This window comes from Phalacrocorax carbo, chromosome 6 (genome assembly GCF_963921805.1).
Source record: "Phalacrocorax carbo chromosome 6, bPhaCar2.1, whole genome shotgun sequence".
Classification (NCBI taxonomy): domain Eukaryota; kingdom Metazoa; phylum Chordata; class Aves; order Suliformes; family Phalacrocoracidae; genus Phalacrocorax; species Phalacrocorax carbo.
Window position 1 is genome coordinate 2,432,791 of NC_087518.1, and position 25,171 is coordinate 2,457,961.

General features: G+C 45.9%; 1 protein-coding gene across 5 annotated transcripts in view; it reads right to left on the reverse strand.

Annotated features, from left to right (window-relative positions):
* ITPR1 (inositol 1,4,5-trisphosphate receptor type 1) overlaps nt 1–25,171 on the reverse strand; it is a 180,009-nt gene that overhangs the window by 9,484 nt on the left and 145,354 nt on the right. For all 5 annotated transcript variants that reach the window (XM_064453422.1, XM_064453424.1, XM_064453427.1 and 2 more), the window contains 9 exons: nt 24,855–25,047; nt 21,056–21,178; nt 17,209–17,384; nt 15,736–15,900; nt 13,927–14,122; nt 12,510–12,611; nt 10,708–10,847; nt 9,236–9,401; nt 8,296–8,456 (listed from right to left, as the gene is read on the reverse strand). In XM_064453422.1, the coding sequence (XP_064309492.1) occupies nt 8,296–8,456; nt 9,236–9,401; nt 10,708–10,847; nt 12,510–12,611; nt 13,927–14,122; nt 15,736–15,900; nt 17,209–17,384; nt 21,056–21,178; nt 24,855–25,047 (1,422 nt within the window). The remainder of the gene's footprint in view (nt 1–8,295; nt 8,457–9,235; nt 9,402–10,707; nt 10,848–12,509; nt 12,612–13,926; nt 14,123–15,735; nt 15,901–17,208; nt 17,385–21,055; nt 21,179–24,854; nt 25,048–25,171) is intronic.

Below are 25,171 nucleotides of genomic sequence, written 5' to 3' on the forward strand. Positions count from 1 at the left end.
CCTCAAGCGGAGACGGTGAAAACGGAAATAAGCAGGAATGCAGAAAGGTCAGTCGCTGACAAGCCCGCTGGGCCGGCGTGCGGCAGCCAGCCCGGCTCCCGGCCCCGCGCCTGCCAGCAGCGCTCCCTCTGCAGAGCGCTTCTATTCAAGGTTGAATAAAAGATTTATATCTTGATGATCTAGTTTCTGCTGAACTTTAACTGAACACCGGGGTGCCTTTAAAGATACAGCCTTAGATCTTTCACTGGGGGTTTGGTAGGCTTTTTTTTTTTTTTTTAGAGGCACTAAGTGAGCCGTGAAGGGGAAGGCTCCCCCGCGGTCCCTTTCCCTGCCTGTCCCTCGTCCCGCTGCGCACCCTCCCGGCTGCTGGCACCTCGCATACCAATGCAGTTATGCACTGTCTGCTGTGGTCCTCCTGCAAGCGGAGGCACCAGGATCCTGGTGTGCAGTCAGCTCCCTCTTCCCGTCACAGTCGCAGCTTCCCCTGCTTCAACAGACGAACTGACTAAAGCCACTGACGGAAGCTGGCTAACCACAAGTGCTGGGTTTCGGGTTAGCTCTTTTCTAGGTAAAGTTGGAAAAGTCCCTCTTGTAAAGCAAATACCATTAAATCTCAGACATGGGGGCGATGCTGACCATCCACGATTGGAAATTTGAAAAAGAGGAAGCGGTGCTGCATGATGCAGATGCAATTCATTCTGAGAAGCGCCCGCTCCTCCCTGCTTCTGCCAAAGAGTTTATTCTAAGAAAGGTTTCTGAGGCAACCTCAGCGCGAGCCGTGCCAAGAGATGCATTAGCTCCGCTCCTCGGGCAAGGGGCAGCCGCTAACGGCGGGGACCAGGGCTCGTCCTCGCCGCCGGCTGCCCCGAGGAAGTCACCGCTCCTCTTCCGGGCCTCCATTTACTCAGCTACCCCTGCGCCTAATATTTATGGGGTGCTGAAGGGCTAATTCGAAGCTCGTGAAAATAAACCCCTAGAGCCTGCCATCAGAAGGCTGCCCAGCAGCCGTCAATTAGCAGGGGAAGGCAGCAGCAGCAAATTTCAGTTTCTGTCTTGTGTCATTGAAAATCATACCCACAGAGCTAATGGGCAGCTTTGCGAAGCACTTTGAAAATTAATTTTTCTTATTTGTTTGTGGCGAGATGAAGCTCCTCTTGGTTCTTTCTTGTGCTTCCTGGAAAAAGCCCCACGTCAGGTTCTCTCTTCTGCAAAGGGCTCACCATCACTTCTTCCACACCAAGCTGCGCTTCTCCCCTCTCCGTGAAGAACGGCACTCGGCGGTGCCCCCCCTCCACAGCAAGAGTATTTTCAAACCCTCACGTCCACAGTGTCTTTAAACGGGAGGCTGATGTTATACGGCTAATCACATAAAAATCTCATTTTTCACTGTTGCCATAGATGAAATACCTGAGTGGCTTTTGCACGGCTGCAGAGCAGGGACCCTGGAGGACAGACACCAGTTCCGAAAGTGGAAGACGACCGCCTCCCCGTATGAAACGACCCTCCCCGTACATCCCCGTGACAGTTCTGCTGCGGGTGACCCACTTGAGCAGAGTGTTGTGTTTACCAGTGATTAAGTAACCCCACCAAGCATCACCCAGCTTGACGCGACTGAGGCGGACAGCCCCGGTGGGAACCCCTGAAGGCAATCTCCTTACTCTTGCAGAAAGGACAGTGCCACCTCTCTGCAGCAACCTACTTCTGGCTGTTTGGATCTACATTTTAAGTAGGACGTGTTACACCACGATCAGCTGGGCAGGACAAAACAATTAAGCATGCAAAGGCTGAACAAACAGCTGCTGGTGGCGACGGCTGTGGTCACCCACCTACTCTTGCACAACGCATCCGGCACGGCCCGGAGCGCCCCACGGCACGGGGCCACGGGCTCCCGGCACCGCTGGGCTGGAGGAGGCGGCAGCGACGGCTCAGGGGATGGCCACCTCGCCCCGGCCCTGGGCCACCTCCTCAGCACACACGGCACCACGGGGCTTTTTTTGTCCTGGCCACTCTTGCAGACCGAGTGGTTTATTTTCCCCAGCATGTCAGCCTTGATGGTTTCCAGTTGGAAACCTTCCCCGTTCCCACCCAGGCATGCGCCGAGGGTGCCCCAGCAGCAAGGACGTGGCGCCCACCCCGCAAGCTGCTTTGGGATCCATCCATATCCCAACACATTAGGCAAACAAGCCATTACACAGAATTGGGCTGAAGCTTTTGCTGCCATTTTCACCTGCCCAGGCCCTTTTCTTGCCGCAGGCTCGGCCAAAGTGAAACCCTCGACTCTTTCTGGGATTGCTAACCCGACACGCCCAGCACGGATATGCCCAGCCCAGGTGTTTATCAGGGAAAACCAAGAACTTGGCCACGTTAAGGTTATTGCCGGCAACAAGCAGGGTTGTTTTTTTCTGCAGCACGCTGCAGGGCACACCAGCTCGCACACCTCCGGAGGGAAGATCATACTAATGCTGTGTGGGAAAGATGAGGTTGACCAACCATTTCTCCCCATGCAGCTTCTGGTTTGCACCTTAACACCAATTTGAAGAGTGGAACAAGTTGCTTCGCTATCTAAATGCAAAGCTCGGGACCTGTGCCTGTGACACAGTGTTTCCAGCAGCCAAGGGCTTTCTGCCAAACACACCTCTTGGCTCTTCTATGCCTCTGCTATTATTTATTGTTTAACCCTCTAATTATATTAGCTAACTCCAGTAAGGCATCTCAAGATGCAGCTTGTGGGGAAGGTACCACCAAATGAAGCACTATCAGCTCCAGTTCAGACCCTGACCTCCTCGGCCCTCCTCCTCCTCCCCCCCTGCCTTGCACCCTGTGTCATTGCGACTGGGAGCCCCGAAACCCCAGTTTCTTCATCTATAACCAAGCAACTGCATCCAAGTTATTTGTACTGGCTGTCCTCTTCTGCGTCTGCAATTGGGTTGGTAGGTATTGATATGACGCATCTTTCCTATTCAGTTTTGCCCCAAAGTACAGGATTTTTCAAGTACAAATTACACACAAATGTAACCGAGTTCCTCATACTCACTCAGGCTGTAATTTCAACTCTATACACAGCTTTCATTGATGCTGGAATCATTACGCCCCTTTTGAAATGCTCTGGGTTTGAAGCATCGTGGCCTGCCACCTGTATTCCTACTGCCGTTCAAATCCAGCCTTGGCCGTCGCCAACCACATCATGGGGGATGCGGAGCCTGGGGACACAGTAACGCTTCATCGCGTCATCATCACGTGGGCCTCGTGCAGACTGAATCGCACACTTTTGCCGTGTTTCAGAGCACAGCAACAATCGTGGCTGGGCGTCCAACTCCTTAAGAGAGGTTTCAAGTCAAACTTGCACTTCGGGAAGAGTGCAATTTGAAAAGCCTGACACTGATGAAACCTTGCCTTTGCTTAACTGGGAGGAAATGTCTTGGCAGAAGTTACAGGCTACACTGGACGCTCAAAACAGCAATAAGAAGTACTTTCCAGTTATGGTACGGCACGTAGCTCAAGACTAAAAGAAAAAAGGCCAATAGCATATTTAAATCTCCAATGTTGTACGAAGAGGTTAATTAAGGCACAAAAGGAAATCTTTAGCCTTCATTCCCATTCCAAATTCCTCTGAGGATATCTGCATCATCACCCCTATTCAGAAATGGGCCATTTTCAAATGACAACACAATCCAGTTGAAGATTCAGGCCCCTGCGCTCTCGATCTGGACGCGTGAGCTTGGGCAATCCCTTACACCTCTCTACCTCCCTTATGTAATAAAGGTATCCTGCTTGGTGCAACACTAGTGTAAAAACATCTGTGGAAATGGCAAGAGCTCGTTAGGAAGCTTTGTGCTAGAAAACTTTTCCAAACAAGCCTTTATTTTTTAATATGCACATCTGTGCGCACTAAAGCACTCACAGCCATGCGGCTCTTACCCACAGCGATCAAACGTTGATGCGAAGGTGTATATGCAAATCCCCGCGTTCGGGTATGCAAGAGCTGCGTATGCAAATAGTCGGCCGTGCAAGTGACAGCACACTGCAGCTGCATGCACAGCGGCTTACAAATGCACACAAAATTGAACCATAGATGTGGTTTTCTACGTATCGAGCTTCACAGTAAGAATTCTTACATATTAAAAACGCCTGCAAACAGCTGTTTGTAGCAGACCATTGCCAAGACTCCAGTGACAGCTGTGCTGCTGGGGCTGCTGCTAGGGAGGCTGCCACAGTAACTGCAGGCAAACGCAGAAAACTTCAGAAGACATTCACAAGACAGGATGGGTAGATAAGACATTTAAATGAACTAATCTGTAGGGAGTTGCACCAAGTTCACATTAGTCATTTGGGTGGGGATGTCAATGTCTGGCCAACACGATAAGTGGATGCCCCCCACCTCCTACACACCTGGTATTATTCAGACATCACCTGATCTTCCCTGGTGACTACAAAGCCACACAGCAGCTGAACCGTACGCCTTTGTTCCTGGGAAACACAGGACGCGCTGGAGTACCAGCTCTGCAGCACCATTAGCATACTTTCCAGATAAACACTTTTCAAAAGACATTGATCCATCTCGAAGCCTCGCTATCTTAAGTGCACATCTGCAGTGATTTAGCCAGATGAACAGAAGTCAGGTCATCAGGAGGCCTTTAGGAACACCAAGAATTAAAGACCATCTCTATTACCACTAGATGTTTTCTCACATCCCACAGTGCTCTCTGTGCTATTAAATAGATACCAGGAGGCGGCTCAAGAATGCATTTCAAAGATGAGCTGCTTCATACCAAGCTTCTGTTTGCCGTCTCCTGAAATCCGTGAGGTTATCAACCTCGCCGGTGCTGGTGAGGACTTCAGGACAGCGGATGATTCACCGCAGCTGCTCGGGCGTGTACACAAGCTCAGCTTCTACATCAAACAGAACCAGCAATCCCACTTCCCCCCTTGCACTGCTCCAGCAATTCCCAGCTACGATTAAGATATCCCAAGTTTTACATCATGTATCACAGCAGGCACACGCTCACCGTACTGATGAAAGTGAACGCTATCCCTATTTACAGGGGGAAGAGCTGGCGATGAATTCCAGGCCTCCTATCAAAAGTCTGGACTTGCAGCTGGAAGACCACTGCAGCCTGGCTTCCCACGCGGGGGAGCTTGAGCAAAACCAGCCTGAGACTGCAAGCACCAACAGACCCCTGTTTGCAGCAGCAAAACGTTACGGAAGGTAAAGTTACAAATCAGTACTAAACCACAATAGATTAGATTTTATTTTGTCAGATCACTGGTTTTTTTAATATTCGTTTTGATCAGGCTTACAGTGTTCAAAACACTTCTACACCTTCAGCTCTGTTTCCAGGTTTAACTGCTGACTTATTTCCGCATGCTGTGTTTTCACTTAATGAGCTTCTATCCATGAAGAAATAAAAAATTCACTAAAGGATTGTAGTTAATCATTGATTCTCGAGGCTACAATTACATTTTATGCTGGGTCACATTCCTGCAGGCTACAAGATGAATTCTATGGGCAAGATTCAGCTCTGTCATCTCCAGTGCAGTGGGCAGCCTCAAGACTGCCTTTCTATACACATTATTTTTAGACAAGGAAACATCAAAATTCAACATCACTCTTAAAGCTTCTGAATATTCACTAACTGGCGTCAGTGAAGCTGTCCAGGATTCTTCTGATACCAGAGTGCTTAAAGTATCTTTAAAGCACTCTACGAGCAGCACTGGATGCAACTCTCAAGCTGATGGTGAATATAATCCTAAATTCATAGTGTTTGGGGTTTTCTGTAACGCCCTGTGGTGTTGGAACAACCCACAAATACTAAATGGGAGAAGCAAATTTAAAAAAAGTTTTCCTTTTTTTACTATTACTTTTTTTTACTATTGACCGAAATCCAAGAGTTTTCTAAAGATGGGAGTCAGAGCGAAGGTGAAGCACGTTTCAGGTGTACTCTGCCATCACGGTAGGGTTTGGAGCACTTTATGCTTCCTACCCTCAACTACTAAAAACGGGTCTAACTTGCAGCTGAGCAATGGTACCGCCTAACAGCCCAGGGAAAAGACATGCCCCATCTTTGTCACGATCGAAGATGTTAGAGTGCCACCTTCAGTCGGAAAATGTGGGGAGAAAATCCCTTTTAAACCGAACCATGACATATTAGGCTTTCCAGGAGAAGCTGGGAGCTGCGGACATTGAGCAACCACAGGTTCCTGTTCGCCCGCTCTACAAACACCAAATAAACCATCGCCTCCAACAGGTGAATCTCAGCCTTTGGAGCCACTGACATATGTAAGGCCTTCCTTTTGCCTCTCCTTCTCGATTCGTGGGGCAAAGACAGAAGGCTTGAATAAAAGACAAACCGTGCCCCAAAGTCACTCCTAGATACCCCTTAGGCAGAAAAAAAAAAAAAAAGATGTCTGACTCTTACAGAAGTATTTGAAACAGGTCTGGTGGAGAAATATATTCATCATGTTTTACATTCAGATTTTCTAGGCTAGAAACAAATGTTTTAAATGTTAAAGGACGATGGAAAGAAATTGCCTCTGAGTTTCAGGGTAAGCTTTACCAGACCGGTCCTAAGGAATACGATGACTGCAAAATGCTGCTGAGAACTACCACGGCAGGAGCCTGAGCTGCTCCGGTCACGCCTGCGCCGGCTTGTGACAGGCCACTGATGTGCAAAGCAAATTTAGTGCCTATTCCACGGTTCGTACGGTTACACCACGCTTTCACCAGCACGGCAGCAAGACCTTGCTGTTAGCTCTCAGCTGAAAACTGGCTCATGAAATGCAAAAACCCACCAGCTACAAGACACGCTCCAAACCTCTACCTAGACCATAGTTATATAAAATTACACCTGCGTGAGACGCTTGGTCTATGCAGAATTTATCCATATTCCCATTCAAGACAGTAACTAGCCTTTGCTGATACTTCTAAGAATGGAAACTCTGGTAAAAGTTCTCCAGTTTTTGTGTTTCTTGCAAGCATATTCAGGGACCGGTTTTTGGTTCTTACCTAATTTGAACTGTTAATCTGAAAGAATAATTTGTTAATAAATTGGTTACTAATGGAAACTTTTTTTTGTTTTAAAACCCCTTGTTTTAACACAACACAAAATCATCTTTTACAAGCAGAAACATTTTAAAGAGTGGAGTGCTTCCCCCCTGAAGTAACGCTTGCTGGGGTGGGATAAATAAAGGGAGCAATATAATCAGACCAGAAAGCAGCAGTGATGTACTTAGTTATCTCACTGTGCTAATCCTCTATCAGGTGACTGCTCACAAGATTTCTTTAAGCCCTCATTACAGAGGCAGAAATCCAGAACTAGGACACACACTTTAGTGACCCCGAAGTAACATGTTTAACCTCTAAGAGATCTCGGTGGGATTTACATTCTGACCAGGCCACGACAAATTGCCAGCTTGAAGGTAGGTTGTACCTCTGTAGCAAGAAAGATAGAGACAAATAAGAACAGTATTCCTCTATTTATTTGACTGAAGGCAAATAAAGAAATAGCTAATTGAAATTTTACAGATCGGAAACTGCTTTTGCTAACCATCCGGAAGAGACACAAATTAGTCACTGGGGTTTACGATCTAACTCCAGGAGCTCTGAACCTGCAGCTTGGCAGAAATGAGGCTTCTAATTCTCTTGCTAAAGGGCCTTACAACTGAGTGGATATTAATTTTAGTTTTTTACAATAATAAGATAAAAACATATGACCACAAATCCTGCAAGTCCCTTTAAGATACCTATACTGGGATAGGTTATAACCTGTTTGTTATACTTCAGACACTTCCACCAGCCTGAAAACATTCTCCCTTAAACATCAGTTTTCAAAACAGAATAGCTTCCCTTGACCGGAGCTAAAACCATGGAGACTACCTAGCTGTCGCTGCTCGCTGCCACGCGCTTTGGCACGCACACGGGAGAGGTCCAGAGGCTGAGAACTGCCGGTGCGCGGCCGCAAACCGCCGCGTGACTGCGGTGCCGCAGCACACGTCGGCTCCCGCGGGGGCCCCTGCCTGCACCACCCGTTTGCAGAGTGCTGCAATGTGCTGCCATCGACGCAACGTCTTTTATCGAGTCATCTTGCCAAGTACATCTTAAGTATATTATCTTTAGAAGATGCTTCTAAAAGGAAAGGCGTCAGATTAAGCCTATTACTGTAGAAGTCTTTCTCCAAGTTTTTGCTTACAAAAGAAGTCAAGTATAGAGCATTATATTTACCAAATATGCCAGTGGGTTGCGCTAATATTGGGGGTGGGGGGTGGGGGGGAAGAGAGCAAACAAAAGTCCAAACTCACCTTGATCATTTCTGCCACATAACTCTCTGGTCCTGTGTATTCTGTTGAATCTTTTACTTTCACTAGCACAATAAAGCATAAATAATGCCACATATTGTGCTCTTCTTTAATGTGCTCTTCAAATGTGACTGTCTTGTTATCGAACTTATCTCTTTCCAAACCTATGAGAGCGACACACAGATAACCCTTAGCAGTTACAAACTGGTGCTCAGAAAATGAGCTCTAAGAGGACAACTTGTTTCTACAGCCTGCTGCACTTCTTAGCAGTTGCAACCATTCCAAACAAACCCTGAAAAACAGGGATAAACTCTCTAACAAACGGCCACGATGTAGTGAGAGGAGGGAAGAAGGCGGAACAAGTACTGCTCATGCTTATTAAACGTAACAGAAAGATTTTGGTTAAAAACACCGCAGTCGGTTTGTTGGATTTCATAAATCATCTCCTATTTTTAGTTAAAATGATACCAAATGCACCATTTCCTTTGCAGCAAACTTCCAAAGGTTACTTCTGCCAGTCTCTGTGTTACACAACCTCTGCATGACCATCTCGCTTAACTGCACCGGCCTCAGAGGCTCGGCAGCTTAATTCCCAATCTACTGATGGGGAAAAACAACTTTCACAGGCACCACTCAACGCTTTGCACCCTTGGAAATAACAACTGTTTATAAAAATCTCTCCCATTCCAGTAGGAAACTATTCTTTGTAGCAGAGGAGAAATACAAACTAAGGATTTGAGGAAAAAACGGTATACTGAGCATACATTCCCGATCTTTTCCTACTGCCGAGCTCCTACGCACGTGGTACCCGAGAACATCAACTAGCCGAGGAACACGAGGTAGGAACAGCCAGTAATTCAAGACTCCTGTTTCCTGCTAGCTTGCAGCTACCTCTGACTTTGACAGAGTAACCCCTTATTCTTAAGTGTGTTTCTACACTTACCGCAAATAAAGCAAGTAGTTTTTAGAATTTCTTCTTTCTTCTGTTTTTCACTCCTTAAATCGGCAAAAGTGTCAATGATCACACCAAAAATCAGGTTAAGGACAATAATGATGACCATGAAGAAGAATAACAGATCATATATCACTCTAGCAGCAAAGAGAGGTTCCTGCAAGATACATATTTTGATAATTAACAACCCAAATACCATGCTTTCTCAGTTCAGAGTACGCTGCCCCACAACCCCTCCCTTTACAGTCTCCATTTCTGATGCTCTCCAATGGTAACTTACAACTCAAAACATTAAGTGAAACCGAAATGCAAGATTACTGAAAGAAAAGCCAGATTAGTCAGCTACCAGTACGCGATCTGTAGAGTTGCTCTTCCTGCTGACTGTGTCCAGGTCTGCCCGCTTCTCTCTCACACACACCAAAATTTCTCCTCACCCCCGCCCCGCAAGCCCATGCAAATGATATGCTTATATTAACCTGCTTATAGATCAATACTGGATCAGTGTTGACCATAAAATCTTCTACTGGCATTTAACAGCATTAATTTCATTTATGCTAACAACCACGTATACGGACATTCAGTTGGACTCCCCGGCACCCGTTTCGTATTCATTGCAGGCCTGAACAGCCAACCCCCATTTTCAGAACCGTCCTGCCAGTTGGGTGCCAAACTTCTGTTACGAGTTATATAACTTTTAAGCCACTGTAAGCTGAAAATAAGGCTAAATATTAGAAAACCCTCTGAAATCGCAGACAATAGGGAGAAGCATTTACTCTGAGCCAGACCACTCCTTTGGCCCCTGATGTGGCTTTGGGGAATGACCAGAGGGAGGACAGCCTGTGACTCGAACGGGCACAAACAGCTAAAGCAGCAGCTCTATGGGCAGCTTCGGGTGTTATGAGAAACCCCTGCTGCTTTGAGTGGCCCTCGCTCTCCGATGATGGCTCCAAACAACATCCATCCTTCCTTCCCCCAGTCCCAACCCATCCGAGTCCCTGTCCTCTCATCCATTCCCTGTCCCACGCATCTCCCCTTCCCCTAGGGATGCTCACCGCAGAAACTCACGCCCCTAGCACGGTATCAGCTACCGCTGCACTTTCATTCTGCTACCTCATGTTACTCTTTCACTAGCTTGTACCTCCCTTATTTCTTCAGATCCTGAACCCCCAGACTGTTGGCTACACCATTTCTGTTCTTTTGAGCCCCATTCTGGACAGCCCTCAAGCTAAAAAAGCCCTAAAAAAAAAAAAAAAAAGGATGGGTAGAAGCTTGTTTGAACTGGCTGCTGTTTAATCTGATCCTACAGAGATTTAACCGTATTACAGAGAGAAAGCGTGGTCCCTTCTAGTCGCGATGTATCCTACATCTGTTTAAAGGCAGTGTATACACATTTTCCCCAGCAGAACCAGATCCCCAGCCCTACATGGTTATCACTCTTCCGCCCCCATTCAGTGATAATTTACCTCTTTGGATGGTTTCCTGAGCACATCACCTACTCCACCCCCACTCCTGAGCCCATGACTCAGTACAGTAACAATGCACATCAGCAACGTCTCGCACGTATGCTCCTTATTCTCTTCCTCCATTTCTTCAGCAATCAGTTCTATTAACACAGCAAGCAAAGACACGTTTCAAAGGCAAGAAGATCAGTTTTAAATAATTCTCCCCACTCTTTGCTGCTTATGCTCTCTCTCTCCTTTGCGCAAACCGCCACATTTCCAGCCAGCGCTGCAAACCTCCTTGGCCCTTGCAAAGGGCCGACCGTCGGCGCAGGTCTCTGCTCAGCCTGCCCTCCTCTCCCCACCAGCAAGAGTTTGCTTTTGTGCTTGAACTGCTGTCTTTGACTCGGTTACATCTCTCTTTCCATTTCTGTTAGCATGCATAGCTCAGATCACCAGATGCCTGTTTATACAGAATCATAGCTTTTTGACAGCTCAGAGGACAAAGTGTTGCCTCTTACACTCTCCCTTGGTGCCTAACAGATTGCACAGCCTTTGGGCTGCACTCAAAATGGCAACTTCGACTTGTATTTTTCAAATGGCTAAAATATCACTGCTTACGGAAACAGCATTTTACTAAAAAAGCAACACACTTTTTTTGACCCTCTCTTCGTTTGGCTGAAGCCTCCAACTTCACTGTTTCAGTTGCAGAACTGCTAGAATTAATTACCTAACCTCATATACTCTCCTTGTCCCCATTAAAAGTCTCATGACTTTCATTTCATCATAAAAATGCTCAGGAGTGGATCCCACCTTCCCACAGACAGCCTTAGAAAGGCCCTGGGCAACCCAGATATTGCCAAAACCCGAGATGGTAGAGAAATGGCCAAGTCTTTGGGCATCATTAATACCCCCGGCCGCACAGGACCCTGCTATCAGGTTGGTTAAGATATAAAAACCATCTCTGGAGTTTTCCTTTCTGCAGCCAGAGTGTATGAAGGCAAAGCAGCACACTCCTGCCCGAGCCGACTAGAGCAGCTATTCTTGTATCTATGTTGAATCTTAGGTTATCAAAGGGGACACTTGAGCAATACGGAGCCGTCTCCTCTTGCGAGCACGGGCTCGTGGCCATTATTGACCTTTGAAACATTTGACCGCGTAAGAGCTCCACTTCTAAGAGAAATAGTGATGTTCTGTCTGGCTCTCACAGCCAGCACCATAAATCTCCGAGAAGTAAATTACATTTGCTAGAAAATAAAACTGATATTTCAAGAGCCAATCTGAGGCTGGTGATTACTCTACAAGTAATATCTTGCATGCACTTTTTTGATCTCAAAACCTACTGTGTCTACTTAATCCATTGAGTACTTCCTGCCATGATATTAAAAACAGTTTCCTTAGTTAGCTGGATAGAATAATGCTGACAATAAACAATATTCTGCTCCATATTTCACAGGGTATTATCCTCTGAGATCACGTTTAATAGCCTAATGTTTTAAAATAATGAACTTTGCAATGAGGTAAACTGCATCGCTTCCTTCTCAAATTGGTAAGGTAGAAAATTACAGAATATGACAGTGTTTTATCGAAGTATGGTTTCATTCTAAGTGTCTCTAGTTTAACCACTTCATGTAACAAATGTCATTTATGCTGTCAGCCTAAATGAATCCTTTTTCAAGTTAGATACTCTCATGGTAGCTTTGTTCCCCAATTAATTACATAGTTTTTTAAAAAAGATTGTAATTTCTTAATTTAAGGTGCTTAACTAGATAGAAGAAGTGTGACAACCCAGGGTGTGAGTTATGAAGTCAAGAGCAGATACTTACGGTCTGAAGGAATGATGGAAGAACAGTTTTCACTGCTACCTGCTTTGCACACATCTGAATAGAGAAACTCTCCAGTCATGGTCTCACCTGCTTCTGTGCGATCTAAAAACAGAAGGCGATGAATCAAATGGATAGTTTAACATTTTGTATGTTTTACAAGATTACTTCTCGCATATTAGGGTACCTCACCGTATTCAGCGTGTGACTGCTAGGCAGCTTTACAATAGTATATTGTCCCAGAATTTAGAAGGACACAGTACTTTGCGATTTACGCATTCAATGATTTTAAATTCCAACATAAAATTCTTAATTCTATGAATTAAAGACGCAAGCTGCACATTTATTTTCCATCAGCTCCAAAGTAGAGAGAGTAACTGAAATTTTCAGGGTGCCTTGAAAACTTGCCTTTCAAGGGCTTGCAACAAACCTACTGCCACACAGCAATGTGCCTTTGGCATTCCTCCAGCTGCATGGAAACGGGAAATAACAGGGTCAGCGAGGTTTGGGTCTCGCGCAGGGTTAGCGGTAAAATTAGAAAAAAATAGTGGCAATGTCAAATAATACTTATCTGAAAAGCTCAAGCGTCAGAGAAAAAAACCAAAGACAGAATGAGACAAAACCCAAACCTCTCCTCTAACAAATCTAATTTCTGTGCTTCCCACCCACTGAGTGAGTTGGTTGATGCTGCAGGGTGGAAAACCCCCTAAATTTTAACTTACAATAAGCAACCTAAGGTCAGCGCAGAAAAGTCTGCTACGGAGTTTAAACTGTAGCAAGTATTTGAGGGAGGTTAATACAGTCTATAAAAACTATGAGTAAACCAGAGTTTGAGAAGCCTGTACTTCACAGGATCATCTCTTTGATGCCGTTCGTTTGTATTCAGCCTGTTATTGCCGATAAAATATTAATTTTTGTTATGTTGAAACTAAACCCCACCATTAAAAGCCAATATAAGCATTTAATATCTCGCAAACTGAGGCAGAACTGAATTCTCCCAGTGCAGAGCCTTCTCCACGATGGCCTACCTAAAGCCTGCTTGTAATTAAACTGGGGGAGGGAGTAGGTGTAACTGAATTAGATAATCTCAACTGTTTTAGCAAACAGTGAGGGGAGAAATCTCAACCGTTTGCAGAAGAGCCTCAGTGCTGCCTCCAGGGGTTCCTCCTCCCCATCCCTCTTTACGCTGCAGCAGATTGCAGCCTTCTGTAAAAATACTGGGGTGTCCGTTTGCCCCTATCAGTTTGGGTTTTTTAAAAAATTTTGTTTTCTATTTAAACAGTGTCCTTTGGAAGAAAGACAAGCTGGTGAGGTAGTCAGTACGTCCTGCTAAAGGTGGAAGACACTCGGCATGCCCCGGGGAGCAGAAGCCCATCACTTTCTTCAATACAAACCATCAAACTGAGTCACCGGTACCAACCTGGCAATAACGTTTCGTTAGGGAGCTTGTCTACTTCCAGGATAAAGTCATCTTTGAAGAAGAGGTACCCCACTATGGAGAACAGGTAGACCAAGATGAGAGCGAGAACAGCAGTCAGGATGATGGAACGCCCGTTGCGAGTGACGCTCTTGATGACGTTGAGCAAGGTCTCTTCTCGATACACCAAGTCAAAGAGCTGGGGGACAACGAACAAAAGCACAGGCTGTTTCTCACACGTCCTGCCAATACCACTGGTGCCCTGGCATAGCGAGGGGCAGCACGTTAACAATACCAACCTGATGTTTTAGAAGGCATTTACAGCACTTCTTTCATTTATAGTTATCTGAAATTTAAAGTATTGACAAAGAAAAAGATAGCAGGAGACGAGGGAGATGGGGTCCCTCACCCCCGCTGCACCAGTCCTGTGCCGTGCACTTTGAAAGATGAAGAATGGAGGCAGCTTTACCCTCCTCTTCATCTGCACGTCACGCACTCCAGTCCTGAGCAGCAGCTTGGGAAGAAGCCCCTACCTGGTGTGAGGGCAGGTATTCTTGCTTAAATGCCAGATCTGCAGTGCGTGCTTTAAACACGAAGATGCTAACACATACTGTTGTACCTTTTTTTTATAGCACTATCTGCCCCATCACAATCTCAAAAGAGCTAATTTCAAAACTCAATTAGCAATCTGCTTTAAGTCTTAGTTTATTGAGTGTATAATTAAGTGAGCAATATTTTTGCTTGAATTCTTTGTTTAAACTTCTTACAGATGTTTCCTTCATTTTTCACTCCTCTGGGTCTGTGACAACTCACCAGCACAGCCCAGGCAGGCTGACAATGAGGAAACAGGTATTTGATAAATTGGACCTACCTGAACACAGAAAGTAAACAATTCAGTTACCAGAGGATGTAGCAAGCATCAAACAAAGGGACAAAAATAGCGTGTTCTGAATGGGATTTAAGGTTTGCTTTAGAAGTGACACATTTTCTCCACCAACACTAGATATACTCCTTCAGCGCTTATTCTTAAAGGCATTGTGCCGTGCAAGATGAATTCCACCCCAAACAGAAACTACACGTATGCCAGGCATCCGTGTTGGCCCTGTGAGGTCTGGAGTCTGGCTACAGCTGAGGAGACGCACCGAAGTTAACCAACTGCTCAAAGCATGGACGCTGTGTTACAGCTACTGGCAATAACAGAGTAAACCGTTTTTAAGACCGCGCACCTCTTTCTTACGGCATGGTAACTCAGAAAGTGCCTACTGATCCGCTAACATTTCTATGGCTAGATTTTTCAATTTTTTTTTCTTACTTAAGAGCTTATAAGACCTTCAGGCTTAAACCTTCACAAGGTATTGGTATTACTTGGAGTCACAACATTTTAAATTATTTTATTGCCTTGGAAGTCAGAGCAGGGTCACAAGCAATACGTCTCACCTAGAAAACTTGTACCTTAGAAGTCGGGGACTAACACGGGGAGAAACCATCATTGCAACTGCATACCCATTTACTGTAATGAGCAATTTTACCTAAATTTAACTTCAAACACGTCTTGTGTATTATACTTAAGCACAAAGTCTCTGCTTGTCCATGCCAGTCAGGAAGAGGGGATGTGGCGGGAGTCCCACAGCCTCCCACCGTAACTCCTCCCAAGCCACGTTTCCAGCGAGCCGCTCTCAAGAGCACCTGTACAACAGTTTCCCAGTAGCAAACCAGAAAGCAAGTGGTGTACGACACATCTAGATATGCCCGAGATGGGGCTTCGCAAACACACAGACAGAAAAATATTCTGAGGGTGCAGCGAATACCTACCAACAAACTATAAAAGAACTCGTGTACGAAGAGCCCCAGAGCGCAAATCAGAAGGTACAGCAGGTGATAAAGAAACTCTACATCCATGATCATTGCCTTGTATCCTCTAGTGAAGGTTCCGCAGTTACCCACAAAACTCATCAGGAAAATGATTTTATTACAAACCTAAGGAAAGATTAACCATAAATTAGTTACAATGTGTGGCTTTCAGGAACAAAAGGCAATTTTTCAGAGCTGGAGATAACCTGGCTCCACGATGATATCAACAACCGTGCTCAATTGTCTGGTACACGACAGCGTTGTGCACGTCCGTCGAAACCTGCCCTCTGTTGTTTTCTGCACAGCTGAGACGGTGGGCCAAAACTACAACTGCACGTGGCTAATAGAACACGTGCACTGGCTCCTGTCTCCAGCTTGTTGTTGAAAGGCATCAAGACCCGGATTTAAAGAAGTAGTAAAAACACTCCCTGGTGTGAGGGGTAACCCTTCTTAAAAAAAACCCCAACAAACCACCAAAGCAACACCCTGCTCCAAGCATGGCACTTGGTGCAGTCAAATAACTCTAGCCTACGGCAACCCTTACGATTCCGAAACACCCCCTATTGCTTGCTAATAAGCAAGTGCTCCAGATTGCCTCAGCAATTCACTCTCGGATCATGCACCCAGCAATCCCCCCGTGTAGCACCAGCCACCAACACCAGAAGGAAAGCTGCCTTCAACATACCTGCAACCTGCTAAATGCTACAATTACCAGTAACAACCACCATCCCCCTCACAACGCAGCTCTGACTCCGTCGTACACGGCACTCAGTGACGTATTTTGAAGACAAGGAGCGCTATTAAATGAAGCACTTGAAAGCCGGGCACTCCATAATAAAGACAAGGGCTTTGAGAAGACATGTCTTTGCAAAGCTCCTGCTGACTCAGTCATAGAGAAACCCTTTTGGCTTGCTTGCCACAAGAGACCACAAGCATCCGGGTCTGAGTGTTAATGAAGTTCTCCGGTGGCTCAGCTTACACGCTCAGTCCACATATTACTGTAGTAAAACTGCTTAGTCTCAGCTTTTGGCTGGCAGGTAGACCTCAGACAGACGTTTGGGAAATGCACTCTTTAGTGAATCTTACACAACCCCGAAAATGGTGTAGCTTAGTCACTGAACGGGAGGTGGGTTTGAGCGAATAGCCGTGTACTCCAGGGTCACAGAGACTTCTTCGCGTTTATGGCTGGAGTGGGAGCTGTTTCTAGACTGTGGCAAAACTGAGCGAAACCTTAGAGGTCTCCAGCCTACGGAACCAGGATTAATCGAACAGCAGCAAAGCAATTCTGCTAGAAGCAGCCCAAAGAAGGAATTACTCCTCCTCCCAGTTCCATCACAATGTCCCAGGCTATTTTTGCCTGACGTGTTCACGAGCAGGTAAGAAACCCTTACATAAGATGCAAGAGAACCTCAAAAAAGCCCACTCGATACTTACGTTGAATGCACCCAGAAGAAATAAAGTGGGCTGTAAACCAACTGAAAATATTAGTCGTAATATTGTAGAAGCGATTAAGGCTCGGATGCCGTGGGGCTTCGGAAGAGCTATAACGATAGCCAGAGATATCAGCATCGCTGTCCACAGCAAGCCTGACAAGTGGGGCTCCAGCGTACCTAGGGTGAAGAGGGAAAAAACAAACTCCATTTCGACACTTTGGATAACCAAGCAAAACAACACCAAAATAACCAAATAAATGCTATTTTATCTTATCTCTGGTGGAGTATCATTAAGCCTCCTGTTCAGACACTACTGATTTCAGAGGTAAGTGGAACATCTGAGCCCAATGCCTTCAGCAGGTTTTAATTACAGACTTGTTACTAAAGCATTATGTAAATGATAAGCTCCAGTACTAGAGGATTCTTCATTTTAGTGTTCATTGCTTATACACCTTGAACGCTGGAAAGCAGAGGCATTTTGCTAACGTCCTCTGAAGAGGCACTGGTTGGGTGGGTGAGAGCAGACAACACCCTCCTGCAGGTCCAGATTCACAGCAGATTCTCCTGTTATGCTTCTGGTCAAAAACCTCGTACCAGTTTTTGTCATTTCTTGCTATTTCTGGTTCTATTTAGACTGTCCCATGAGACTGTCTGCTTATATAACATCAGCCCGTGTTGCTAAAAATACACTTCTCTGACAGAGCCATAAAAAAATGCTCAGCCGAAAATGCCGTTTACCCTGGGTTTATGCAGAATATAAAAGACATCTTTTTCTTAAAACTGACATTGAAAAAAAAAAAATGCTTTTCTTCAAGCAACTGTCTCAACAGACAAAAAGGCAAGACCCCTCAAATTTCATAGCACTGCAGCCCTGCTGCAAGAACGTACTCAGGGGACTGTTGTGTCTTATTGGCAAAACATTCGCTGAGGGCTTTTTCCTACCCCCCCGCCGAAACTCAGGCGGCTTAGGAAATATTGCTCTCATCTGACTACCACGAGCAGCCATTTAATTTTGTTCCAAATCACTGTAGATTAATAAAGACAGCAGAGGATAGATGGAAATTAAAACTTAATAAGCGTAAAGTTGAACAGATGTTTCCGCTGTCTGAAGGGAGTTTGGGATCCCAGAGCAACGCAGCCACTGCTACTGGAGCTGTCAAGCAGCAAAAGGTGCAGAGCTTGGGAATGATAAAAAGCACAGAGAGGGGAAAACGTGCAGAAGCTCATTTAGGGATGACTTGGGAATTGCTGTGAGAGGCAGATCCTGCCTGCACCTGCACAGGTGTCTGAACATCCCAGCTATTACAAAGCCATCCACGGCACAGGAACTTATGTACTTTCAGAAGTTTCAGCAGTTCCCAGCAGGCCCGCAGAAATAACTAGGGCTAATGAAGTCCTCAGCTGTGGCCTGTAACACCCACCTCGGAGAGGCCCGACAGCAGCACGAGGAGTGCGATGCCGTGACATACAAAGAGCTCAGCGGGGCCAGGTGAGCACTCGCAGGAAAGAGCGGGGCTCGGGGCACGGGCTTGTCTCTCCTCCCTGGAGACAGAGAGTGTCTGGGAGCAAACTGGGAGCAGCGTCTTTGCCCTTGGCAAATGAAGCTCACCAAGCCCGCGGTCGGCCCGACGTCAGCCGTCTGCTCCGAACCTACGGTCAGGCCTTGCTGCGAGCGCACGAGTCCATGACGCGACTGCTGGCCGGAGGAGCGTGTAGCCGGGAGGACCCGTAGGAAGCTCGCCCTGCCTCTGGAATTCTCACCATTCCAGTACCGAATTCCAGGCATCCAAGTTTTGTTTCTGATCCTCAAGTCAGAAGTTTTACCGCTTCTGCTACAGTCAGATGCTAATCAGCTGCTCAGTTCACCACGTCTGAGCAACGCAAGACACTAACAACTTCCCCCAAAGGGGTGGCTTTGAGGAGCCTTTTTTTTTTTTTAAAAAAAGCTAAAGATAAAATACTCATATTTTTATTTTACATTTTTGATTGTAACTAGTAGAGGAAGAGATTCCATCAAAACATTACCCAAAAAAGTATTCAAAATATGCAGGGTAGGGCATCTTCAAAACGCCAAATGATCCCCCTCCACGTCTTGCCACTCTAATCTCAACAAACTCATTTAATTACCAGCTTTCCTAGCAGCCATAAATACAGACTTTTAAATTTTAACTTGCAATCTCTGAAACCAGAGACAGAAAATTCAATTGCTGTTCGTCTTGTTAAAACCTTCCAACCAACTGCTGGCCAGAACGGGATCCCGGCTGCCCCATGGTCTGCGATGCAGAGGTACAGCAGCTGAAATCACCGCCCAATGTTGCAGAAGGCAACTAACTCTTCCCCCTCTCAGGAATACTAGGTTTTGGTCTGAAATATCCTGTACCTTCTCTAAATGCAAGAATCCCTAAACGCAAGTCTTCCGCGCCCGGCGCCGTTACCCCACTGCGACCATAAGCTGCTGTCAAACACTACTTGGACAAAACTACGGCTCTCCTCCATCTAAATTAACTGGTGAGGTGCAAAACGGGTGAAGCGGCTTTTATACCGCTGATATACAGCCGATAATTCTGTTCTGATCAGGCTACTGCTATCTGGGCTGCATCGTCTTTGGGTTCTGTAGCAACGAACGCAAGAAAGATGCAGTGGGAAGTTCAATAGGAAGAGTTAAGCATCTAAGTGGCCCTGTTCTGTTATGAATCTCAAAAGAAAGGGAAGTGAATGCTTGAACATGAATCACCCTCTCCAGGAGGAGGTTTTACTGCTGGGGTCCTTATTCGCTCCAGCTGACACGGACGTAGCAAAAGCTCCTACCTAAGTGTTTCCTTTACACCAGCTTTGCAAGCGACAAACGTGATGGAAGCATTCACAAGAATATTTCCCCAGATTTCCTGAGTCTCGCTGACATGAATCCACCCCTTGGCCTGCCCTGGGTGCATCTCTCAGGAGAGGCTGGGTGTAAGGAAGAGCAGCTGAATCTCATCAGGACTCCACTGGGACTATTTAATGAATTGGCTCTAAGAACCACCACTGTCACACCAACCCACTGTTTGGCTCAAAAGCAACTTCCATGAGACCTATTACAGCAAGGTTGTGCAATCCCACGGGAATCACACACGTTCACCCGTACTTTATGTTAGGAACGGCAGCAAACCCACTGCTACCCGCCGATGGCAAGGCACCTCCGAGCAGCAGGCTGCTCCCGAGGCAGGGGACGCGGCCGGCACGCTCCTCCCCGCTCCCTCGGGCCGCCTCTGCTCTAGGTGCTCGCAGGGGTGAGGGGCTCCTAGGAGAGACAGCAGCAGAAGGGAGACGGGCTCGGTTTTTTTGTATCCTCCCTCGACTGCTAATGGCACGAGGCAGGTCACTTCGCTCCGTACGCCTCACCTGCCGAGGCAGGGCAATCCCACTCACCCAAGCCCAGCGCTCAGACGCCTCCTGAAGCGCTACGTTACCGTGAAAGTTTTATGGAAAATGGCATTAATAAAATGCAAGCTCAAGGAAAACATCAAATTAAACTTTTCTCATATTTTTAGTTCAATACTTAATTACAGAACTTTAAAACAAATAGAACAGTCAAGTAATTAAAGGTGGATGTCTGTCTTTGATAATTTTTTTTTCCCCCTGAGGAAAAAGCACGGCTCTACATTCTCCTTACAAATGCCTCAGGAAAAAGTAAGTCAGAGAACAGCACAATTTAAATCAAGGCAATTAAAAAAAAAAAAGCCAGTTTCTGTTCTCCTATCCCCACTGAAGCAAACAGGGATTCACAGACACAAGTGGGGGGCGGGGGGCAGAATTTGGCTCATTATACCTTATTTGTTCACATATTTTTGTATTTTAAATATTGGTACCTCCACGAATTCCTTTGAATGGATAGAAAAATGCTACAAGCAGGTTCATAAGGACAGCCAGGTTAAAGGAAATACTGCTCCAGAAGGACATGTTGCGAGCACACCAGTATAGGAAAGGTTGAGCTGCAAAAGAGAAAAATAATTCTTTTTAATGGAGCATTTAAAAAATAAGAGGTCTATATAAAAAAATTAATCTCCACCAAAACTTAGCTCATTTTCAGTTTGCCCAAAAGCACAGCATCAACAGTAGTTCGACTGATCAGACATACTGAGATCAGAGTTGATTCATGGCTTATTCTGAAGTTTGTTTGATTACTCTCCATCTCTGGGGTACTTCCAGTTTCCTAGATAGTGATTTGCCTGAAAGGACTCACGTTAAAAAGGAACATGTTTTCAAATATGATTTAGCAGCAGCATGAGAACGAGTTCAGAAATGCAAGCGGTGAAGGACTTCAGGTTTCCCATATGCTTCGCACTCAGAGTCACACAAAGAACAATTAGGAGGAAGAACAGCTGTACGTGTTACCACCGGCGAGGTTCAGCCCCAGCCCTCGAGTTACGCTGCCGCCAGCGGCTCACCTACACGAGATGCTGCCCACCTTCAAACATCCCTCCCGCGGCAGCGAGCCAGAAAAACACGCAGCGAAGACAGCGCAAGGCGGACAACTGAGAGACAAGACACAGCATAGCGACGTAGCAATAAAGCTAAGACTAGTTGCCAAGCCAGTAAGACAACTCCAAGCGGATAACAGACCGATACAGCCCCGGAATAAGAACCGAGCTGAATCTCGCCGGCCCCCCCTCTGCCCTGTGGGCAAAGGACAAGCACATCTGCACAGAGCGAAGCGTACAGTTAAACAGCTGCACATTTTAAATTCTTAACACTACACATAAATACTTTTCAAAAGAGACTCCTGATTTTAATAACCTCTGCAGCAAGACTCGAGGCACAGAAAGCAGAAGGATTCATTTTCTGAAGTGGCTGTGGACCAGAAGATGGCCAGGACAGCTAAGAAGCTGCCTTACAGTAATTCCCTCCACATCAAGGCAAAATCCCCCCGATTTTAGCTCCTGCAGGCTTACTGTACAGCAAACCGGGTACTGCTGAAATCTAGAGTGGCAAAAAAAAAAAAAAAACCAATAAAAATGCTCTCAAAGAGAAAGAGCTAATGTTTTTGCCCGTTGGAAGGAGGTAACACGTACAGACACCAGAGAGCAAAGAAGCAGCAGCTCAGTGAAATTTAGGGAAAAGATGAAAATGCAAACTGGGGCTGCAGAATAAATTAATGAATGCAGCAATTCTGAGCCTCACAGTAGCCACCACTTCCCTTCCGCAAATCAGCTCTTCTAGCATCTTAAGCGAAAAAAAAAAAGGGTTAAAAGAATTACACAATGCCTCATTATACTGAGTTGAAATGCACATGAAGAGCAAATCTATTGAACAGCTGAATGCAAAGGAAAGAACTACAGAAAGGTACCCCGTCACTGTAAGACTATAAGCCTCACTGCACCTAATCAGCCGGGCACGCGTGAAGCCTCACTGAAACGTGATGTAGCAAAGTTTGGAATAGATGATGCATTAATTTCTACATTATTTCTGTTCTCAATGTCATTCTAACTGGAAGAATTTGTAAGCACGTTGCATTCATTTGTATGAAACTGTCGTAAGAAGGGTCACGATAAAGTTCCAGGTTTTACTTTAAACCTTCGTTTGGGGACGGGCGCAGCCTCTCTGCCCTGCGTAGCACTTCTGCTTGCTTTTGGCAGGCGCATCTGAATTCTTAATTAAGACCTCAGGAGACTGATGGTGCTCAGATTATGAGCCAGCACCACGGGCGGAAGGGGGAAGTACACGGGTCTTTTTTAAAAAGTCTTTCTCAGGTTTGAATAAACTGTAAGTGGTATCGCACAGAGCACTGCCAGCCCGTCGTGCCTCCAAAACACAGACCTGTGTTTAAGATGTGAGAAATTATTATATAAGCACAGAATATCACTTAGGGGCCAAACAAGACCAGAATATTAGGAGACAGACTAAATGATTTCAGTTTGTTGAAGGAAAAAAAAAAAAAAAGAGGTAATTCTCCTCTTCTGCGGGTGGATCTTGATCAATCTGTGCTCTGTTGGTAATTATGGATGTCTTCACAGCTTGCCTGGAGATCCTCGAAGACAATTCGAGCAAACAACAAAATCTAACAGAATATATAGATGCTGTCAAAGACAAAGTTGCCTGTTTGTTTAGGACGTCAAATGCTCCCGTGTTCTTGTAGAGCTCTAAAGAGTCACTTCAGGAAGCAGCTTCCTGGGGATTTTGATGCTGCCAGAAGTACTAATCCACTGTGCTCAGTGGAAATAGCTCCACTCTAGTACTCACACACATGAAAAATACCTCAGAAGAGCTGACCAAGTTTCAGGCAGTCTTATCTGTACCTGACTTTGATAATATTAACATGATTACAATTGATTTTCTCTGTTAAAAGATCTATTAACATTTCTAGATATACATACATACCGACAATCAGAAGCAAATATTGAGTTTCTGTTACCAAACGTGCAACACATCATCAGCTCTAGTGTGAACTGTGCAGATGCATCCTAAAAACAAACTGGAAAGAGTCCAGGCTGCTCTTGGAGGTGCACAGTGAAAGGGTGAAAGGCAATCAGAGGTTGCAACAAGGGAAATCGTTATATAAAAAAATAGTTTTCACAATGAGGGAGGTGAAGAGGTCCCTTCTCACCTAATTTTTTTCCCTCTGTCGGGGGAAAACCTGTGCTAACCACGCTGGCGTGGATCGCCTGGCGCAGCAGGCAGGCCTCGGTGGCTCTCAGCAGCGCGCAGCTGCAGAGCACAAGCCGGCTCTCACGCTTGCTCTAGGAGGCGGTTCCGGACCAGTCCGTGCTCTTGTGCTAATAACTGGGGTTCAGCTGATTCAAGCACAGGGAACAACAGCGGTATCTGATGGCAGATGTTGACTTGAGCCGGAAATAACTGCTTTATCTCACACATTTCAGAGCCTCATGTGCAACATTTCTGCTTTAGTAAAACACGATTTTTTTTTTTTTAAAATAAATTTAAGCAAATGAGTTCAGAAGTTTACTGGGGGAACTGGTGCACTGAATGAATGCAAATATCATTTTGAAAGTTTTCCTAGCTGCCAGCAAGAACCTCAGAGGGAAAAGCAGTGCTTGAAAATGCTTGCTCTCAGATATTTTAGCATCACAGGGCTGGAAGGGACTTAGCCGACATGTCTGCGAGTCTATTCCTTGCCCAAAGGAAGGGCAAATTCTACTTTTACCATTACTGGAAAACGCATGTTTAACCTTCCTTAAATACCTCCACTGCTGGAGATGCCGTAAGTCCACGCTGCGTTACCCAGCCACGCTCCTCTTCACAGTGCGAGGGAACTGCTCCGTGGATCCGGTGCAGGGAAGGAGACCAGACCACTGCTTCCTTCAGCTGCGTCCCCTCCATTTCTCCCTGCCACCAAGCGCCTTCTCGTTTAAACTAAACCTCCACAAATTTGTTCCTTCCTGTCGCATCTTAGAGAAGACGACCTGTGATCTTTCTCACCACTCTCCCCTGGTTCCCCTCCAGTTGGTCCATACCGCTCTTGCACTAAGCTTGACTTCATTACAACAGGTTGCCATCGTGCAAAGGAGCAGACTCTGTCAAACAATTACCAAGGTTGCTGCTGCACCGGGGAACCATCTGCTGCCGAGTCAACGTTTCAAACTCCGAAAACCTGACCCCAGCACTCTGCTGGTAAAGCTCCACGCAACCACCCTGGCAACGGCAACCTACCTCTCAGCTTCTTTTGCCAGTTCATCTCATTAAAGAGGTCTTCCGATTTCATGAAGAAGTCATTGATCTTACTGCCTTGTTCATCCCTCTCCGTGGTATAATATATCCGCAGCTTGGACTCCTTCGTGAGGAATTCACAGATACTGGGCACAGGGAAGACAATTTGCTCCATGGTACGGTCTGACCTGACAATCTGAAACGCAGCTTTATTAGAGTTCTTCCTAGTTATTAAATTCTTTTATTTCTTGGTTTGTCTGGGTTTTTCTTCCCCTTTCCAACCAGCTACATGTAGAAATTTGGACACGTTTTGTAGAACA